Here is an 18832-nt window from a genome sequence, read left to right as displayed (position 1 = left end):
CCAGCACAGCCACACTGTGGGTCGAATTTTTCGACGTAAACGATGAGCAAAATATCGGGTTCTAGATATTCTTAGAGCAAATAATTCTAGAAATATTTTGAGACCAAAATGATCCCGGCAATTGATTGCTTTAATGTACTTTACTCTTGTACGCGACCCAGCACAGCCACATTGTAGGTCGAATTTTTCGACGTAAACGATGAGCAAAAAGTTCGGATTGTGAACATTCTTAGAACAAATAATTCTAGAAACATTTTGAGATCAAAATGATCCCGTCAATTAATTGCTTTAATGTATTTTACTCTTGTACGCGAACCAGCACAACTACACTGTGGGTCGAATTTTTCGACATAAACGGTGAATAAAAAAATAAACTAAATATTGTTTATCAAAATGGTGGAATTAATGTGGCGATCGAAAACAATAATGAAATTCTAAAGGTTTTCAAATTTCAGGGAAATTTTATATTAGTAGGAATTAGAGGAGTTGATTTCAAAACAAGTTTCAAAGAACCATAATTCATAATATTTAAAAAGAGTATAATGGACCATCGCGCGCGTAGCGCGCGCAAGGAATGTGCTAGTATATTAAAGTATAAAATACCATAACTTATGTATAAAACATTATTTTATATATATATGTCACAAAATTTTGAAGATATTCACCACAAGTAAAAACAAATTTGTTAATTTCGAAGGGTTGATTTTAGTCCTTGCATCTTGAGATAAGCAGATAAAAAATGTAAATCTATTATAATATTTTTTGGTGCAACATGATAAGTCTCATCAAAATCGATGAAAGATTTCCATGTTAAAGAAAGAGTAATGGCAACTATCTAAAATGATAAACTATATAAATTTAATATGTAGAGTTAATGTACACAAGTGAATTGATTATTATATTTTAGAAGATTTAATATTTAAATATTAATTATTATATTTTACAGCTCTAATAGCTATGTGAAATATTCGTAGTTTATTCAACTACGTATATTAATGCTATGTATAAAAGGTGTACAGTTGTTATCTTTATATATTATAGTTATTAAAAAATTAATTTTTTCTCGGTTAAAAATTATTTTAATTATAATTCTTACACAATGATTGTCAATTAATAAATATTCCATCTTTGTATTTCATATACATTCAGAAAAATATCTGATTGAATTAATTAGAATTCTGCTGGAATCAAAATTTTCTTAGTCAAATGTATTAAAATTCTTCTTGAGATATATGTATAATCGGAATTCAGATTGGTATAATCAGAATCGTCTGATTCCATCTTCAACAAGACATTTTTCTCATTGTTAGGAATGAGAGCACACATAATGTGCTCGCAGAAGCGATCAGAAAAATTCTCTCTTTTACCTTTTCAACGTAAAAATTTGGTGAGAACAGAAAGTTATCACTCTATTCTTCTTTTATCATTATTTTACCGATGCCTATATCTCGTATTTGCGTTTCGAGCCACATCTCTCGCAGCGTTTCCGGTTCAGAGTGGGAAGCAGGAAGAAAAGCAAGAAAGAGAGAGAATCGCGGGTAGGAAGTGGGAAGGGTGGGAGTAGGGGATTGGGAGCCGCGGAGAGCGATATTGATTTTGCAACAACAAACCGGCGGCGGCCGCATTTCATAGCCCACCAGACGTAGCCAGAGCTAGACGCATGTTCGACGTGGTTACCGACGGGCTTACCGTTAAAAAGCTCGCGAGCCTTGCCGGGCGAGAGACCTGATCAGCCACGCCCTTACGACCGCAGACCTTATCAACTCCAAGGTTAGGCTTTATCGAAATTTACAGGTCGGCGAATACACGCTGGCGGAATCTTCCGAACGATTGCGAGTTACGCCGGCTTTTACGGCGCGTCTCCCTCGCAGGATCATTCCTTTTCTCTTCCTCTTGCTCATTTCTTTCTCTCTCTTCTCTATCTCTTTGCGCCTTGCTGAATATTAAGAAAAAGAAGAAGAAGAAAAGAAAAAAATACATGGTTTCAAAAGAGGTTAAAAATAGCACAATTTTTATCATTCGACTCCTCTATTTCCTACGTGTATATATCTATCCTCGAGTGTTCATTATTTGTATAACTACGTGCATAATTGTTTGATAAAATAATTATTGTTAAAAGTTTCATTTTTATAATTACGATTGTTGTAATGCAAGTATCTAATAATATTACATATAATATACTTAGGGTTTTACAAAAATATACATATATTATTGATATGCTATATTGAACACCAAAAATGACTGTAAATTATAGTTCAATTATATGGTAATTAGCAGGGGCGGCGACTTGTCAATTCGCCATGTGTGGAGTTGGACAACAATTTGATCGTGGGAAGTGGGAGGGAGAGCAAAAAATTCCCAGAACTCATTTAATCTCCAGATTAAAATCTCTTTATCATCGTAAAAAAATGATGAGCAACAAAATTATAAATATTTTATAAAAACAAAACTTAATGAAAAAGTTTAATAAATTTAATCTTGTCGAGCAAACGTTGAACTCTGAATTTTATTTTTTATAATAATTTTTTTTATAATGAATCCATAAGTGCATCAATATCTAGAGTTTCGGCAATCTCGGAGTGCACATACAATATAGCTGCTGAATTCAATGCTAAAATTCGACATGCTACATCGTGTGCGCTGCAACGCAAATACGTTTTTAATCTTCTCAATACAAAAAAAGAACGTTCTGCAGTACACGTCATCGGTATTGTTAATAGTATTTGAATTAGTTTTGTGTATCTACTTCGAAACCAAGTCCCTCACGACCTTATCTTTTCGAAGAATTGTAACAACGTAAAAGTACCAAAAAAAATTAACTATTTTTAGTTTAACACTTTGTTATTTTCAAAAAATTCTGATATGTGGAATACTCCACACACACATATCACAAAAGTCGCCGCTCATGCGACAAAGTATGTGTGGAATTTTTTGAAGCATAGAAATTTGTATGTATAGAGTGCTCCAGACCGACCCTACTGAAGTCGCCGGCCCTAATAATTAGCACCATTTTTTTCTTTTAGTGTACAGTCATATTTTCTTTATATTATATAATACATATGTCTCTCTTATGCGAAAGAGAAAGAGAGGCGAAGGAAGGGTGGGAAGAAAAGCGAGAGAAAGAGAGAATGATTTCGGAATTTTTAAATTATTTCAAGTAAAAAAAAACAGAAGAAAGAGGAGAAAGAGAGAGAGAGAGAGGGGGGGAGAGGGAGAGGAGGGGGGACTTTTGCGGAAGTCCTCTTGTGAAATAAAATGTTAAATCTTCCATCTGCCGTTGTTCTGGATTGCCGGGAGAGCATTTTCGACCGTATTGTCGCGAGCTGTGACGTGATGTTGTAAAATGCATGCCGATGGGCTTTATTAACGATTGTACTCGCACGCGTGACACGCGTGTATCGTGCGGTGATACGCACCATTGTCTTGCTTGATACGCACGATGTAATACAAATCGTCACATAATGGAAGAATAGCGGCGCAGAAGTCGATGCCGACCGCTTTATCGCTTTATTATATACGGCCAGACAAAAGGGATTTATGTGAAGACTATCCTGTCACCGGCGAGAATTTTCATCCAAATGACGCGGCGCTATGTCAGCACGACGTTTCATAATTTTTTGATATATTAATTTGAAAATAGCTGTTTCTCTTTTTTATGCAATATAATCTACATAAATATATTATATGAGAAAATATCTATTTTCAAATAAACATATTTTAAAAATGAAAACAAACCAAATGCATTTTAAAACTAAAACCTTATAATCAACTGAAATAATTATAATTAACTTAAATAATTTATATTTGACTAAAATAATTTATATTTATTTTTCTATAATAATTTTTTGTTGTTTCATAATTACGTAATAATGTAATTACTAACATAAATTAAAAGATCACTTTTTCTTAAGAAATACCATACACATCTGCGATGTTCATTAATTTTTTTACATTTTCATTAATGTTCCAGTGACCGGGCATACTTATGTTCGTACATTTACTCAAAATTTTATATTTAATTTATTATTTGAGCCTTATTATTTCTATATCATGTTTTTTTTTATATAAACAGTATCAAATCTTATTTTTGGACCGTGAGAGTTTCAAACTATAATAAATATACCGATGAGAATAAGCTATTCACGGTCAAGCTGGATCTTCTAATATAATTTTTGTGTGAATTTATATCTATACTAAGCATGTAGATCCCTATTTTTATATACATTATTATTAATTTTAAATGCCTTTTTAAAATAATCTTTGAATACAATTAAAATATAATAATATAATAAAAAACATTTGAGATTAATAATAATAAATCTTGTAAATATAGGTACATGTCGGATATAGGTACATGTTTGGTCACTGAGATGTTTAGTTTAATATTTAACATTAAGCTTATAAAGCCAACTTACACTGTAATATACATATATCAATTTATTTTATAATACTTCAGACAAGGTGGTTACAATGCAGCATGTTCGTATTATGCTTATTATAAAAAAATATACAGTATATAGAATCATTCCTAGTATAAAAATGTAGAAACAGGTTCACTCTATTATATTTTAGTACAGTTAATTATACTAATTAGTTGTTTAAAAAGTCGAATGCTGAAATTGCGAATACTGTGCCAACGAGCGCAGTTTACTTCCGTCTCTTCTACGCGTCGTTGAAGGTTTTTTAATTTTGAGAGAAATAATTTTAAAAAATTAATTTTATAATAATAAATAGGTTTACATAATATAAAATTTATTTCAAAAATTTGTAAATGTATACTTTATTAAAATAAATAAATAATAAGACATAAGGAAGTCATAAAGGATATCTACAAAAATGATTTGACGAAATTTAAATTTCATATGTTGAAAAGATGCTTATCTTTATGGATTTCTACAGCACATAATGTCGAATCAATATCTCAAAAATGTTAAATTGCACTTTATAAATGTTGTATCAACGTCGCGAAATATATTGTATATTCAATGTTGAAAAACATTTACATTTCTACATTCAACATTGCAATATCTCAGCAATGTTATTTCAACGTTCTATGCTGCATAGAAATGTTATTTTAACGTTACAGGAACGTAAACGATCAATGTGGAAAAATCATTATCATATTTAACATTGAAAAAACATTCACCCTTTAACATTCAACTTTGCAACATCTCAGCAATACTTTTTCAATGTTTTATGCTGTGATAGGTTTGAGGGCAGAGTACAGGCTTATATATGAAACAATAAGCAAAAGATTTAAACTTGATTGTAACAAAACTTTTTCAATATGTCACACATCATAGTTACAATGTGCCAAAGTATACACTAAAATTACAATTTTTTTGTAATTTTAATCGCAATTTTTCAAAATTGTTCTGTAAGAGCAATTTAATTAACGGAACTGTATTCCAAATCCTTCAAAAATTACGTGTTATGAATAGTGTAATCATTTCATAAGCTTCTATATTGATTTTGTTAGAAGTTCTCCAATTTCTGAGCTCAATCAAACTTAATAGAAGCGACTGAATGAAATATTACGAGCAACAATTGATGTCATCAAAGTTGTGGATGTCGACAAGAAGGAGATGATTACAGTCGATCAGGGGAAATCGCATGATCAAAGGCCGACTGGTAAGCGAAACACGTTCCTTCCGTCAACAGAGATGCTGGTTCACTTTGGCGAAGTCCTGTCGATATCCTTGCGTGGACAACAACATGATGACACAACACTGTCTTCGTCCGTACATGGTAATCGATCGTCGATTCTCTGATCGCATAAAAGCCTGCGCTGTCGACGCGTTTGTTTGAACACAAAGATGGTGGTTAATATGTACAGATATGATACAGTGGATTTTTCAATTCTCCCGCGACGTAATTTTCGAGCACAATTAATTGCACGTCGCTTTTAAGGTTAAAAAGCGATGCCCATCGGAAAATTATCATGCTCTCTTAAATCGATTATCAACTAAAAAGCACTTAGCGGCGGCCATTTCCTCACTACTAGACAGATACGCTTCAGCGCCGAGGTAGAAGTAAAAAAGAAAGCTAATTATCAACAACTCATTTTCCCCAACAACTTTTCACAATAATGTGAAGATAAATAAAAAGCCTAACATCGCAAATTTTCTATTAACTCTAAATATTGTATATCACATTAAATATTAAGTACTACAAAAAATTATGGTTATTAGATTATTAATAATATTTTTTAAATTTAATTCTATCAAAATATATATAAACCAAAATTGTACGTTTATTAGAACAGCATAATTATATGTGAACTTGTGTAATGTAAAAAATTCTTTTTGATGTGAAAATTCATAATTTTACGAATTCCAAGCTAAAAATATTTTATCATCCTTGGATTCGCGGAGGACCCTTTGCGCATCTTGGCGTTAATAAATCTTCGCTCACGTGATGAGCTTGGTGGACTTCATTAAAATAAAACTACCAGGTGTATGAGAGAATCACGAACTCACTCGTCCGCGATGCGATGAGTCGTGAACGTGCGCGACGAACTGGAAGCGCTGGACCAGCGCCAAGAATCGAAGCTGAGCGCGTGTCTCGACAGATTTGTTGATGCTTCCTGATGTTGCCGACAAAAGAATCGAGAGAGCGAACCGAAAAATGGAGGATCGACGAGATCCTCGACGATTTATTTCCCGTCAATACGCCGGTTCGTTGTTTATCATCCTTCTCGAGGATGAAACCCGTGCAAACTCAACCGGATGTGGCCATCCATTCTCAGTCGCGGGTGGGATACGAAATGACGGCAAGAGCGTGAAGAATAGTTATAATAAATAAATAAATAAGGAAGCAAAGAGTAGGTACGCTCCTATACAATGCAAGCCTGAAGTAGATATATGCGAAACAAATTATACTTTGGAGATACAATTATTGTAGAAAGTATTTAACGTTATTTTTAATTTTTCCTTAAGTATTTTAATTTCCGTTTCGTTCATATATAAAGTATTCATTTTCTATAATATATTACATTATGTTACACAGTTCTTGTTTCTCTAAATATTGATTCTTATGTATTATCTAAATAGTGATTCTTGTATATTTTTAGAATTATTTTGCTGAAAAAGTAAAAAAAGTTAAAAAAGTTTCATTACCTATAAATTTTAAGAAATTGAGGATATATATGTATATATTTTCAAGAAACTACAAATTTAGACAAGTTACAACTTTACAGAATAAAATACATAAGAAGCATAATAAATACTGTTTACAACTTCACAATATTTAATTTTTTTCACAAGATAAGTAAAAATAAGCATCTAACAAAATGGGCTCCAAAACTGATACAGTAGGCAGTAGTGCCACATATTCTTATTTATTTTCTTTTACAAGAATTATCTGTATATAAGTAAATGTTTTTATATAAGATTTTCCAGAATCTTTTCACTTCATTATAAAACATTTTTATTGAATTATATTATTTACTTTATGCTGTTCTACAAGATGCAAATATGTTATGCGATAGTTTTTTTTAACAGCTTTCCCGTGTATGCACCATTACCTTCAGCTTTAATATAATTATTTGGGGGGGGGGTGTACTATAAAGCAACATTATAAAGATTAAATTAGTTCATGATCTGTTTTACACACAGATGTGGCGGTTTACCCTGCATACCAATTTTATATTTAAAATCGTATTCTGATAAAACTAAAAAAAAGATAATGTAAATAAAACTGATTTAGGAAACTATAAACATTTAGAACAACGTAATATTATCATTAAAGTAGTCACCATTATTTAAAGTATGCAATTTGCAAAAAAAATCATTGAAATTTTTTCTCGTATTCGATAAAATTTGTTTTTAGCTGATTTGATGTAGGAGTCACAAATATATGAATTATAAATTTCTACTTCGCTTTAATTAGCTAAACAATTTTTATTAGTATTAATAAAGTGCAATAATTTGTTTCTGCAAAATTAGGATGTATCGTTTTAGGAGACTTATATCAGTATCGATGACTTTCTTCTATATATCTATAATAATTATTATATAAGATAATCAGATCCAATCCAAGCTAAAACAGTAAGACATCATAATATCAAAATTTCTTCAAAATAATCATTAAGAGTTATTTTATAATCATTTACAATTCATTTCAACGTTATTTTGACGATATCATAACTTGTTCTGCTTATATTAGAAATATGTGTACTCAAAACGTCGTATTCGCTGTTTGTAAGTAGTTACACGATCAATTCAATAAATAGCAGTACCAACTTCGTGTAGTTTATTTGTCTGACTCTATTGTATCAGTTTATTGTTCAATTTATTCATCCTGTCATCAGTAAAGCAAAATGCAGAATGTCGTACGCTTGATATAATATTCCGTAGGTACATTATAAAAAATAAAACATTAATTTTAACTTAAAGACGTGTAATAATAGTAATTGACTTTTTGAGACATACAAAATATTAAAATTAACATCAAAATGTCAATATTTCTATAAACAGAATAATGAGACGAATCAATTGATGTAAAGAAAACACATAGTTACTTCAAAAAGAATGTACAGACAAAATGAATAATTTTTTAAACAATTGATTTTTTGTTATCTGTACCTTCATATGCCATGTGTATCTGTACTTTTGTATCTGTATCTTTCGTGTGTATCTATACTTTTGTTACCTTCATATGCCGTGTATATCTGTACTTTTATATGCCGAATTGTTAAAGAAATTATATTATACAAAAAAAGTCATGTAATTCCATTTAAAAAAGTGGAGGTGACTTTCATATCCTTTTAGTGCCTCTACCTAGACAGAAAACAACACCAAAACACATTCTCCTCGAAATCACTCGTTCCACTTTCATCTAAAACATTTTTTCATATCATCAAAAACAAGCGTGTTATTCAGGTGACCTGTTTTAGATGTCTCACCCTGTATGCGAAATGCTTTTTTTTTATTTTAACTGCACCGTATAAATGTTTGAAAATATTTTATAACTTTTATTAACATTCAAAAATGTTCCCTGTTTTGAATGTGACCACTAATTTTCAATTTCGGACTCAGCAAAAAATAGAAAAATTAAAATTTAGGAATTTATAGAGTTCAGTTACCTTACATTACAAATTTACGTTATTACAAAAAAAATTCAAAATGAAGTTTCTAAATATTGAAAAAGATGAAATTTTTTGAGGAAATGGTATCGTATTTTTTAATGTAAAAAAGCCTTACAAGAAACACTCATTACTTGTTCAGAAACAATTTAACATTGATTGTAATAAAATTGATTAAAATCTATTGACTATCGTCATGTTATTAACAAAGTGCATTAATTTTTAGAAGGAAATAACTATAACTGTTTAAAAATAATCGTGATTTTGAATAAATAAATATTTAAGCAAAAATACTAATAAACGTTTCTAATCAGATATGAATGAAAATAAAAGAACAACTCAGGTTTATTGAATTTTGCGAAAGATAAAATTCTGCTCGTTGTACAATAAAAATGACAGCGTGTATAACTTTTTTAAATTCCTTCTTTATCTAAATCCATAAAAAATGAATTAATGTTGGATTAACTGAACTGGAGACGCTGCCGAAAGTACAGACGTAATCTCTTTCCATTTCTATCCTCAATCACACCATATCAAGTTAACCGTTCTCTTGTGCGCCTTGTGACTACCCCATTTCGTAATTTGCCGACTCGGCAATCTTTCTCTGATCATGTAGATTGAATTTACTGCCCCATTCGGGAGACGCCGATTTTTATGACGCAAGTGATAAGGCGTGTCGCAATGCTCAATGTCTTTCGAGTTCTGTTTTCGATATTTCTACACTTTTTATATACGTCATAAATTTATATACGTAAAAATTCTTTGACGAATTCGAAAGTAACTTTCCCACTGAAAGAAATTAAACGCAGTTACGAAAATATTTATGGTAGGAAATTACAAATTTTCGGTAAAAAAAACTCCACAAATATGCAAATGAATAGTAAAGAATTACTGCAAAATTGTCCCAAATTCAGAAAAATATTTAGAAACATGCACTAATGTAGTTTAACTTAAATAAAAATTAATTTTTATTATGTCTGAAAAACTTAATGATATAAAATAATTATAAATAACGAGCGCCAAGTGTAACTAGCATAAGATTGTCCCGTGTCTTTACGCGAGCCGGCGAGTTGCGAGCATCCGAGATTATCGAATCTATCATTAAACGGCTGAATTTATCAACTTTTTAATAGTCTTAATCAACAACTTCGATTTAAATTATATAATAAATGTGTTTTTATTAGGGTCTTTCGAAGTCAACACAATAAATGAAGCTCTGTACAATTTTTAATTGATTATATACGCGATTTAATCTCCATTTGTCTATTTTCCTAAAACAATAAACCATATGTTTCGACTCTGTTTCGAATCATCTTCAGCAGTGTGTGTATTTCGCGTTCAAAATTGGAAAAAATAAAATATTATAGATTTCTTTATCTATTTTTACCTTCAGCGTTGGTCGTAATAATGAAGTAAAAAAACTTTGCGCCGCTAGCAAATTTGGCTTGGTTTAGCGGAGCCAAGTTTTTTACATTAAAAAATTTTATATTTTTTAAATATTTTTTAAGAAGGATTAAAATTAGGTTTACCTAAGTTTTATTATTATTAAAAGTAGTTATACATCATTTGTGTGTTTCAACGAAATGTACTTTTTTCTGTTTATAATTAGCGCAAGTTAGAGATTACACATACTATTCGAAAAAAAATTATTATTACTTTGGTAGTATGAAATAGGTTTGGAATAACATATATACGCGTATAATAATTTACGTAATAGTTTTTTTCTGAGAGAGGAATGCACAGTTGGTGCCTTTTTTATTATTTTCTAAAAAGGTTTATAAGTAACGAGTGATTTTTCGAGGTTCTACAATATGTTCGAAAGTGATAATTAATTGGGTTATATACATTGTGATCGAGATTTTAGTAAGAGTCATTTAGAATATAAACGCCTCAAAAAATGTATGAGATCAGTGCGCTTGAAAACGTTTCAAAGCGTATCAGAGTAAAAATGTTGAAAAATGGGTACGCGACACTCATTTTTTATGAGTGCATTTTAAGATAATCATAGCTTTGGTAAGTATTGTAGAGTTTCTCGTATATCTATTGCTATATCCACGTATATCTATAGGCCAATTCAAAAGAAAACCTATTTTGCTATACAAATGTCCAGATATACCAAAGATATTTTTACACAAATTTATATCGAAACTTTTTTAATACTTGGCCGAAAATCACGATTTTTGTAGATATTATCAAGAGCCAAATTATTACTGTATGATTGCTCTACTCTCTACCATATTATTAAAATTATATCTCTATATTAAAATTATAACAATGTTACGTACAATTTTATATCATACAAAAATAAATTATGCATGTTTTTTTATACAACCTATAAATACAATAATAACAACAACAATAAAGTCTTATATGAATGAGGAGGAAGTGTAATAAAAAAAAACAACACACAACACACACACACACACACACACACACACACACATCTAACATAGTTATAAATTAATTTCCTTTAAATTCTAGCTCATAGAACTTGGGGGTAAATTTCCAGCGTTCGAGCCGGCAAATCCTTTATATTGTGTAGCTTTTTCATCAGAATTACAAACAATTGCCTGGAGAATGTTTTTTAATCCCGGCCAATAAAGCAATCGGGCTCGTTCTCGCAGCGGTGTCTTCCAACCCGACTGAAGAAGCTCTCATCAGAGTTTGACCCTCCATTGTGCTCTCTCCTTCTATTTTTTTTTCTCATTTTTCATCTCTCTCTCTCTTTCACCCCTCTTTTTTTCTCTTACTCTCCCCAAACTACCAATAGCAATGCTCGACTCTCTCGTCGCTTTTTAAAACAATCGGTGCTCGTAAACGTCATTCCTAGCCCTTTGTTTCCATCGCCATCTTGCAGCGAGTTGCAGTTAACATGCCGGTTGTTGCTACACAATTATTTTTATTGCTCACGTCCAACGTGTTTCCGACGGCGGCGGCGCGGGCGGTTTTAGACATTCATTCATCCTGAGGTATCATCCACAATGTTCGTGCATTCCTATTTGGATTTTAATAATAAATGTTTATAAGTTTGTGTAATCACATGTACATACGCTTCAAATGCACTAATGATTCCTTCAACCATTTTATAAATTTAATTATTATTGTGTTTTAGTTTTCATCTTTTTATTATATTATTTTATTATATTACTTTCGTAATTATAAAAAAAGTAAAAACATAGTTTTGAATAAATTTTTCTATTTAGACAACAATATTATATTTCATGATATTTTATAAACATTTGAAAAATAAACGTTTGTTTTTAATAACTATTTTAAATAATGTTAAGTAGGGAGATATGAAATGTAAATAAAAATGTTGTAAAATTTGTAAATTTAGTGACCACAAAAACACATATATGTATAAGTATATTATATTGAATATAGAAAATATATAATTAATTTACTTTTACTTTTTTTTTAAATAATTAATTTACGTTTGTGATTGCGGAAACTTTTTTATTTTACAATTACGTTAGTACTCTCTGAAAGAAAACTTTAATATTTGCATTTCTTATACATTTATACATTGAACCTTCCATTTTACAAACATATTACTGATTTTCTTTTTATTTTTCGATGATATATACAATCGATTCAAATAAAAAATTGTCATTGTCATCGCTGTTGTTATTGCTTAAAAAATCTAGCTGGTCATTCTGCGCGAAAGCTTTAAAGCCTTTGAAACAGTAGGCAAAAGCTCTTAGTATGTCGGAGTCGGTTAGCGGCGAGCGCTAAATGGAGCTCGACGATTTAAGAGCAGCATGCAATCAAGTGAAACATGATTATTTGTCGTAGTATTACGATATTTCAGCATTAGAAGATTTTGGTAAAAAGATTAGAAAATAAATAAAAAATTGCAAATAGTACACATAAATGTAAATTTAAATATAATTATATTTTTAACATTAATTTTTAGGAGTTCAATTTTAAATTAAATTATGTGTATATTGATGATTTATAGCAGGATTGCTAATCTCGATGAAATACAATCTCTATTTACAGCGTCAAAATAAGTACAATAGTGATAAAAATTGATGCTATGAATAGTACAAAATACACGAAAAATACGCAGTGTCATGTATGTAACATTCAATTTCGCATTTATCCCTTAAGGGAACTTGTTCCGGGTGCCGGAGCGCGTCTCGCCTTTTAATTTTACCACGGCGATCTGGCCGTCGCGATTCTGACGGGGGCTCCCGAGGATTAATGGCGGGCCGTTTGGGAGGGCAAGAGTGTTGAACAGCGACGATTAAGCGTCGTCGCATAAGAATGCATCCCGAGCGCATAATAATCCCGGACGATGCCTCATCGCGGCAATAAATGTCTCGCCAAGCGACGGCCGGTGTCATCGTGCTGAAGAGAAAAGGCGGATAAATTGAAATTACCTTCCATGCATCCCTCGGAAAGAACTGCTCTAACCCGCAATTAAGCTTGCCGTCCCTCCGCGTCGTCAGAGTTAAGTCCCCGTAAACAACAAGTGACGGCTGTGAAAGGAAAGCCGGGTTGACTTATTACGTCCATTGGTCGTTCTGGCTGGCCGTGCAATTCCGTGAAGCGGTCCATTTAATGATTACATGATATTTATATATACGCGCGTATAATAATGCTAACCGAGCGAATTTATGTAGTGCGATCTTCGAAACGAAAAGGACACGGTTCAATTATCGAAACGTATATCACAGCGAAGGTTACCGCAAACTTTATCATTTGTCGCTATTTTCATACACGAACTGCAGTCCAACGCGAACGGCGGTTTCTTGCGCGAGTTTGCACGCGGCTTTCATTAGCGGGAGTTGCCAGCCGGAAGGCAGAAGCGCGGTTAAAGTTGGGAAGCTGATTGGAGTACCTCGGCGGTTTACCGCTCTTCCCCCCTTTCCCCAAGTCTCACCACTTCCTCTCTTTTCACCTATTCCATTCGATCGTTTTCCAACTTTTCAAAAAGTGACCGCGCTCATTAAGCGTAAAACAAACAATTCCGTTAGAATTCAATGATGTTGTTTAATCCCGCGAAAGTTACCCGCCATATTTGGAAAAAAGCTGTTGTTTGATCAACGTTTCTTTTATTTATTTATTTTTTTTTGCTAATTATTGTCTCCCAACTTTTCGCACAGAGAATCTTCACGTCATTGAAAAATACAATTTTGTGGATGATTTTTCTGGTATATACTTCTGTTTTCAAAGTACGGCTTATTTCATTTTGAACAAATTAGGAAATAAATTTCATAACGCTCAAGCGATTTAATTTGACGGATGTAAAGCTGAAAGGGTTAATCAGCGGAGAAAATTAACGTACGATTTTTTTTTACAAAAGAAGATTTGGACAAAGTTGGCGAGCTCCAAGGAGACTCATCGATTTTACAATCTACCCCTCCCTTTCCTTGCGTAGACTATTATCCTCTTTCTTCTCTCTCTCTCTCTCTCTCTCTCTCTCTCTCTCTCTCTCTCTCTCTCTCTCTCTCTCATTCTTCCTCTATCTTTCTCGATCTCTTTCTCTCTTTTCTCCCGACGAAAAGAAACGAGAGGTTGGGAGAGGAAAAGTATGATGATTCTTTTCTTTCTCTGAATGTAGGTACGTCGCTGATTCGCAGTTAATGAAGCGAAAATGAACGCCGGCAAGAGAGAAGACATGTTTGTAGAAATGGGGAACGCGCGTTCGTGAATTTTCAGCGACGGCCGCCGAGATAGGATTTTTTTCTGCAACTCGCGCTAGCGAAAATCTCGCGCGTAAATGGCCCTGGTCAAGTTGAAGTTATGTACTGAGAAGTACGCTCGCGCCGCACTTTTCCTGCTGCTGCAGTTGCGATTCTTTCCCATGTAGCGTATATCCGAGAGACTATCAAGCGCGGAATATCAGAGACAATTCATTTATCGAATAACTTAAATAAAAATTTTATTAAAAGAGATACAAAATGTGAATTAATTATTGTAAAATTAATGATTAATGAACTGTTAATTAATTAAATACGATTTAAAAAGTAATATTTAAAACAGATTTATTATCTGCCGTTATTGGTAAAAACCATATTTTATTTAATATAGATTATATCAATACAGACCACCGTATTACTATAAATTTATAATAATATAATAAATGTAGTTTGAAAGCGGATTACAAATTTCCTTAATTCTTAAGGAATTTAACTTACTTTTCGGAAAGATACTGCAGAGTAAACATTCTTTCTCTTTATTGTATTTAATTAAGTATTCTCGTAGTAAAATAAACTCCGATGTCTTTCTTATCACAAATTGTCTACTTAATATCTACCCTTTGTTACAGCCTTTTCGTTACCGCCGCCCTGTAGTTACGTAAGGTACAGCAGCCTGGAGGACGTGAAGCCGAAGGAGTTGGGCTTCCCTCAATTAGAATTCACGTCCACGGTCGTCTCAAAAATACGGTAAGACTGTTCTGCTTGCTCTGTTCATCCTTATAATCACGCCATTGTTAACTCGCTATTAAAAGGGAAGCGAACGCGCCCTGCGAACTGTCAAGATGGTTTCTTAAAGGGTCCGAATTTAATTATCCTGGATCAGTAACCTCCTCCTCCGTTCTCTCCGAAACGAAGTACCGGCCCGAGCAGCAAGCGAATCTTCTAATTAGCGATGCGGTAGCTGCCTTTTGCACGCACAGGGAAAATTTGCGTCGCAAACCCGAAAGGGTGGTCCAGCGTAAAGGGCGAACTCGTTTCAGCGCGACGGAGGCGGCAGCGTCCTATTTTGCTTACAACGCAAACTAATTACGTTCGGTAATCGAACGCGCGATCGAATCAGTCAATCAGGAAATTCCGCGTCTAAAATCCGCGATGTCGAGACAAAATGATGGCGCAAGACAAAATTGATCTATTAATATTGTAATAGAATAGATTTCTTTTTTTGAAGAAGAAAAACAGAACATAAGAGAAAAGAAAGAAAAAATAGAAGAACAGGAGAAGAGAGATTGATAGAAATCGTATTTATTCGAGCGTTCTAGAATATCGCCTCAAGCGTTAAAAAATAAGTTATTACATTTGTGACAAGCAAAAGTCAGTAAATGTCAATAGGAAACTCGATGTAAGGTATACAAGATAAAAAAAAAACAAAGAAACATTAAATTAGAATAAAAAATAAAATAGAGACGACGATGAAAATTTAAAAAAATGTAGGCGAAGCTATAAATGAAATTAAGAATGTCTTAAATTCTAGACAGTATTTTGTTGTCAATTATTGGTAAAAGTAATGTTACTATCACAAATAACAAATTTTATTGCTCAGATATCTGTTTTTATGTCTGAATATGTTACGAGAAAACAGCCTATCTTATGTATTTTAATTAGATCGATAATACAATATAATGCGATGTCACACATCCAATATCGGTTAAGATTAATTACGAACTAATATTTGCGACCAAAATTATATAACATATTCTCATCAATGACATTTATTATTTCCTTTAGTATTGAGATCATTTGAATATTCTGAAATATATGTATATCGTGTCAGCTATGCAAAACGTCATGCATTATATTATTCTTTTTATTTAACATCAACATTGTTATCTTTGTGTCATAATTTTCGACAAAATCTGGGAATAGCTGGTATAATTTGCAAATATTTGCCGTAAACTTTGAGTATCAGTTTTGAAATACTGATTACATGGTAAAAGAAAGATCTAGCGCGAAGAGAGGAGGTGGGGAATGGAGCGATGGATAAAATCGGTAGGTAAACAAGCAGTGAACGCAGCGAGCTAGAAAAATCATATTGACTGATCAAGTAATTCAGAGCATATAAACCATCTATGCTATTCAGATTATTTAAACAGAAATTTAGTCTCGTTGACCTCAAGGATGCACATTTAATCCAAGGGTAATCGCACTATTTCGGTGGTAAGTTTTGGAAATTCTCGAGGTATTCCGTGGATCCACGGAAATCCTCAGAGATTCTCAGGACATCTATAAACGCTCAAAGATTAACAATAACTCATAGAGGTTTAAGATGTCGTTCGACATCTCTGGAGATATGTAAATACGACGATTAACATTCGAACGCGCGTAAAACCAAAAATCGAATTAACATCCTTGACGAATCGAACATTAGCTGATATTTGAAGTTTTCACTTAAAAAAAACACTAAATAACACAAATATTTAGTCTATATAAATGTGGTGGAATAATATTATTATTAATATTAATATAGAATTTGAGAAATTTTACACGTAATTTGTATCCGAGTTAGATATTTTTATATTTTATCCGGTCTTTGAGAAATCTTAGAATGTAATAACACACAAGCGATATATATATATATATAAAATGAAAAAAGGAGCTATGTGGTTCACGTATATTTTTTAGTCAGCGTATTCAAAAATATATAATTTTAAAATAAGAAAGGATTGAAAATAGATAGGACTATATCTCAATGCATTGCAGCATTCCAACAAATGAATTCAAACAAGCAATCGCGAATTTGTCCTCAATTCTACATACTTCATATTTTATATTTGACAATTAGATATTTAAATAAAAATATGGGTCACTAATGGGCTTTCCGTTGTCTCCAATTATAAATTATAACTGACGTTGTAATGCAAGACCTATAGAAGAAGATGTGTGTGCTTTTAAGAGATTTTTTTATATCTCCTTTTACTATAAATACTCCAATTTCTAAATGCCCGAATTTACTCTATTATTTATATTATTATTATTACAAGGAATCTTATCTTTGAGTTATGTATAAATTAATGTTTGTTCATGCGACAAAGGCAAAAGTGTCATTAAAAGACGAAATAAAGTTAGCGTATCAAGTTTTAACGTGACACGACGTTTAATGCCATATCTCGTGGAAATTTACAAAGCAACTTACGTAATATATGTAGGCAAATGTAACTTCGTTTCTAAAATTTTTATTTGTACGCAAAATCAAACTGTAGGCAACAATTTTTGTGCGCAAACGAGCTGTTAATTGGCAAAAGTGATATAGATAAATGATGCTGTAGACAATCGATACGTAGCCAAATAAGATTCTCTCTAAACGAAGGTTTTAACACTTAAATAAAAAAAATATTTCTTTCAATGTAATTGAGGTGTTAAAAAGTAACCCTGAATTTTTTGGAAGCCTAAAGTAGTAGAAAGAGATTTGTGCTTAGTAATCTGCAATTAAAATTATGTTAGAAGAATCAATTATTTTGAGTCAAGAGGTTCTTATTGAAGCAAAAAGTGTATATCTCTTCTTTTGTATTATATTATTAGATCTTATTACCAGTTTGACAGAGCGTCAGTCTAGATCGTATTCAATTTATGTTAGATCGTGCTTTAATAAGACTCCCAATTTTGCTTGAAAACGACATTTTAGATCCAAAGTAAAACACGAAGACACTTTAGTCGATCTTCGATATTCCGTCGTCGTAGCGCGAGTAGATATTACAGAGAATAGATAGCAGTATCAGAAGCGGTATCGCGTCGTACACACTTATGCATGATTCGCCCTGATACAAAGGAACGTGTCCTGTATGACGTGCCAAGGTTCCAAATGATCTCTGTCTTGCTCCTTTCCTTTTCCTTCCTCCCTTTCTCTTCTCTTTTCTCTCTGATTCTCTCTTTCGTTTCTACCTATGTATTTCCTCATCCGTGTATCGTATAGGTAGAGCAACAATAATTTAGTTTTTGAGACTGCCGAACGTTGCGGCCAGGACAGCCATTGATGTGGCTTGATTAACGAAAATTCTCCCTAGTCGGCAATAACATGTCTTCTCTGTGTATGTGCGAGCGTTCG

At 32.4% G+C, this 18832-nt stretch overlaps 1 protein-coding gene across 1 annotated transcript in view; it reads left to right on the top strand.

Annotated features, from left to right (window-relative positions):
• The window catches only part of LOC108779318 (uncharacterized), a 122574-nt gene that overhangs the window by 33973 nt on the left and 69769 nt on the right, over positions 1 to 18832 (top strand). Inside the window, exons 2-3 of the mRNA XM_018546707.1 lie at positions 8427 to 8435; positions 15375 to 15480. Of these exons, the coding sequence (XP_018402209.1) occupies positions 8427 to 8435; positions 15375 to 15480 (115 nt within the window). The remainder of the gene's footprint in view (positions 1 to 8426; positions 8436 to 15374; positions 15481 to 18832) is intronic.

This window comes from Cyphomyrmex costatus, unplaced genomic scaffold, assembly GCF_001594065.2.
Source record: "Cyphomyrmex costatus isolate MS0001 unplaced genomic scaffold, Ccosl1.0 scaffold58, whole genome shotgun sequence".
Classification (NCBI taxonomy): Eukaryota; Metazoa; Arthropoda; class Insecta; order Hymenoptera; family Formicidae; genus Cyphomyrmex; species Cyphomyrmex costatus.
The sequence above is the reverse complement of the archived record's forward strand: the minus strand, read 5'-3'. Positions and strand labels throughout refer to the sequence as shown.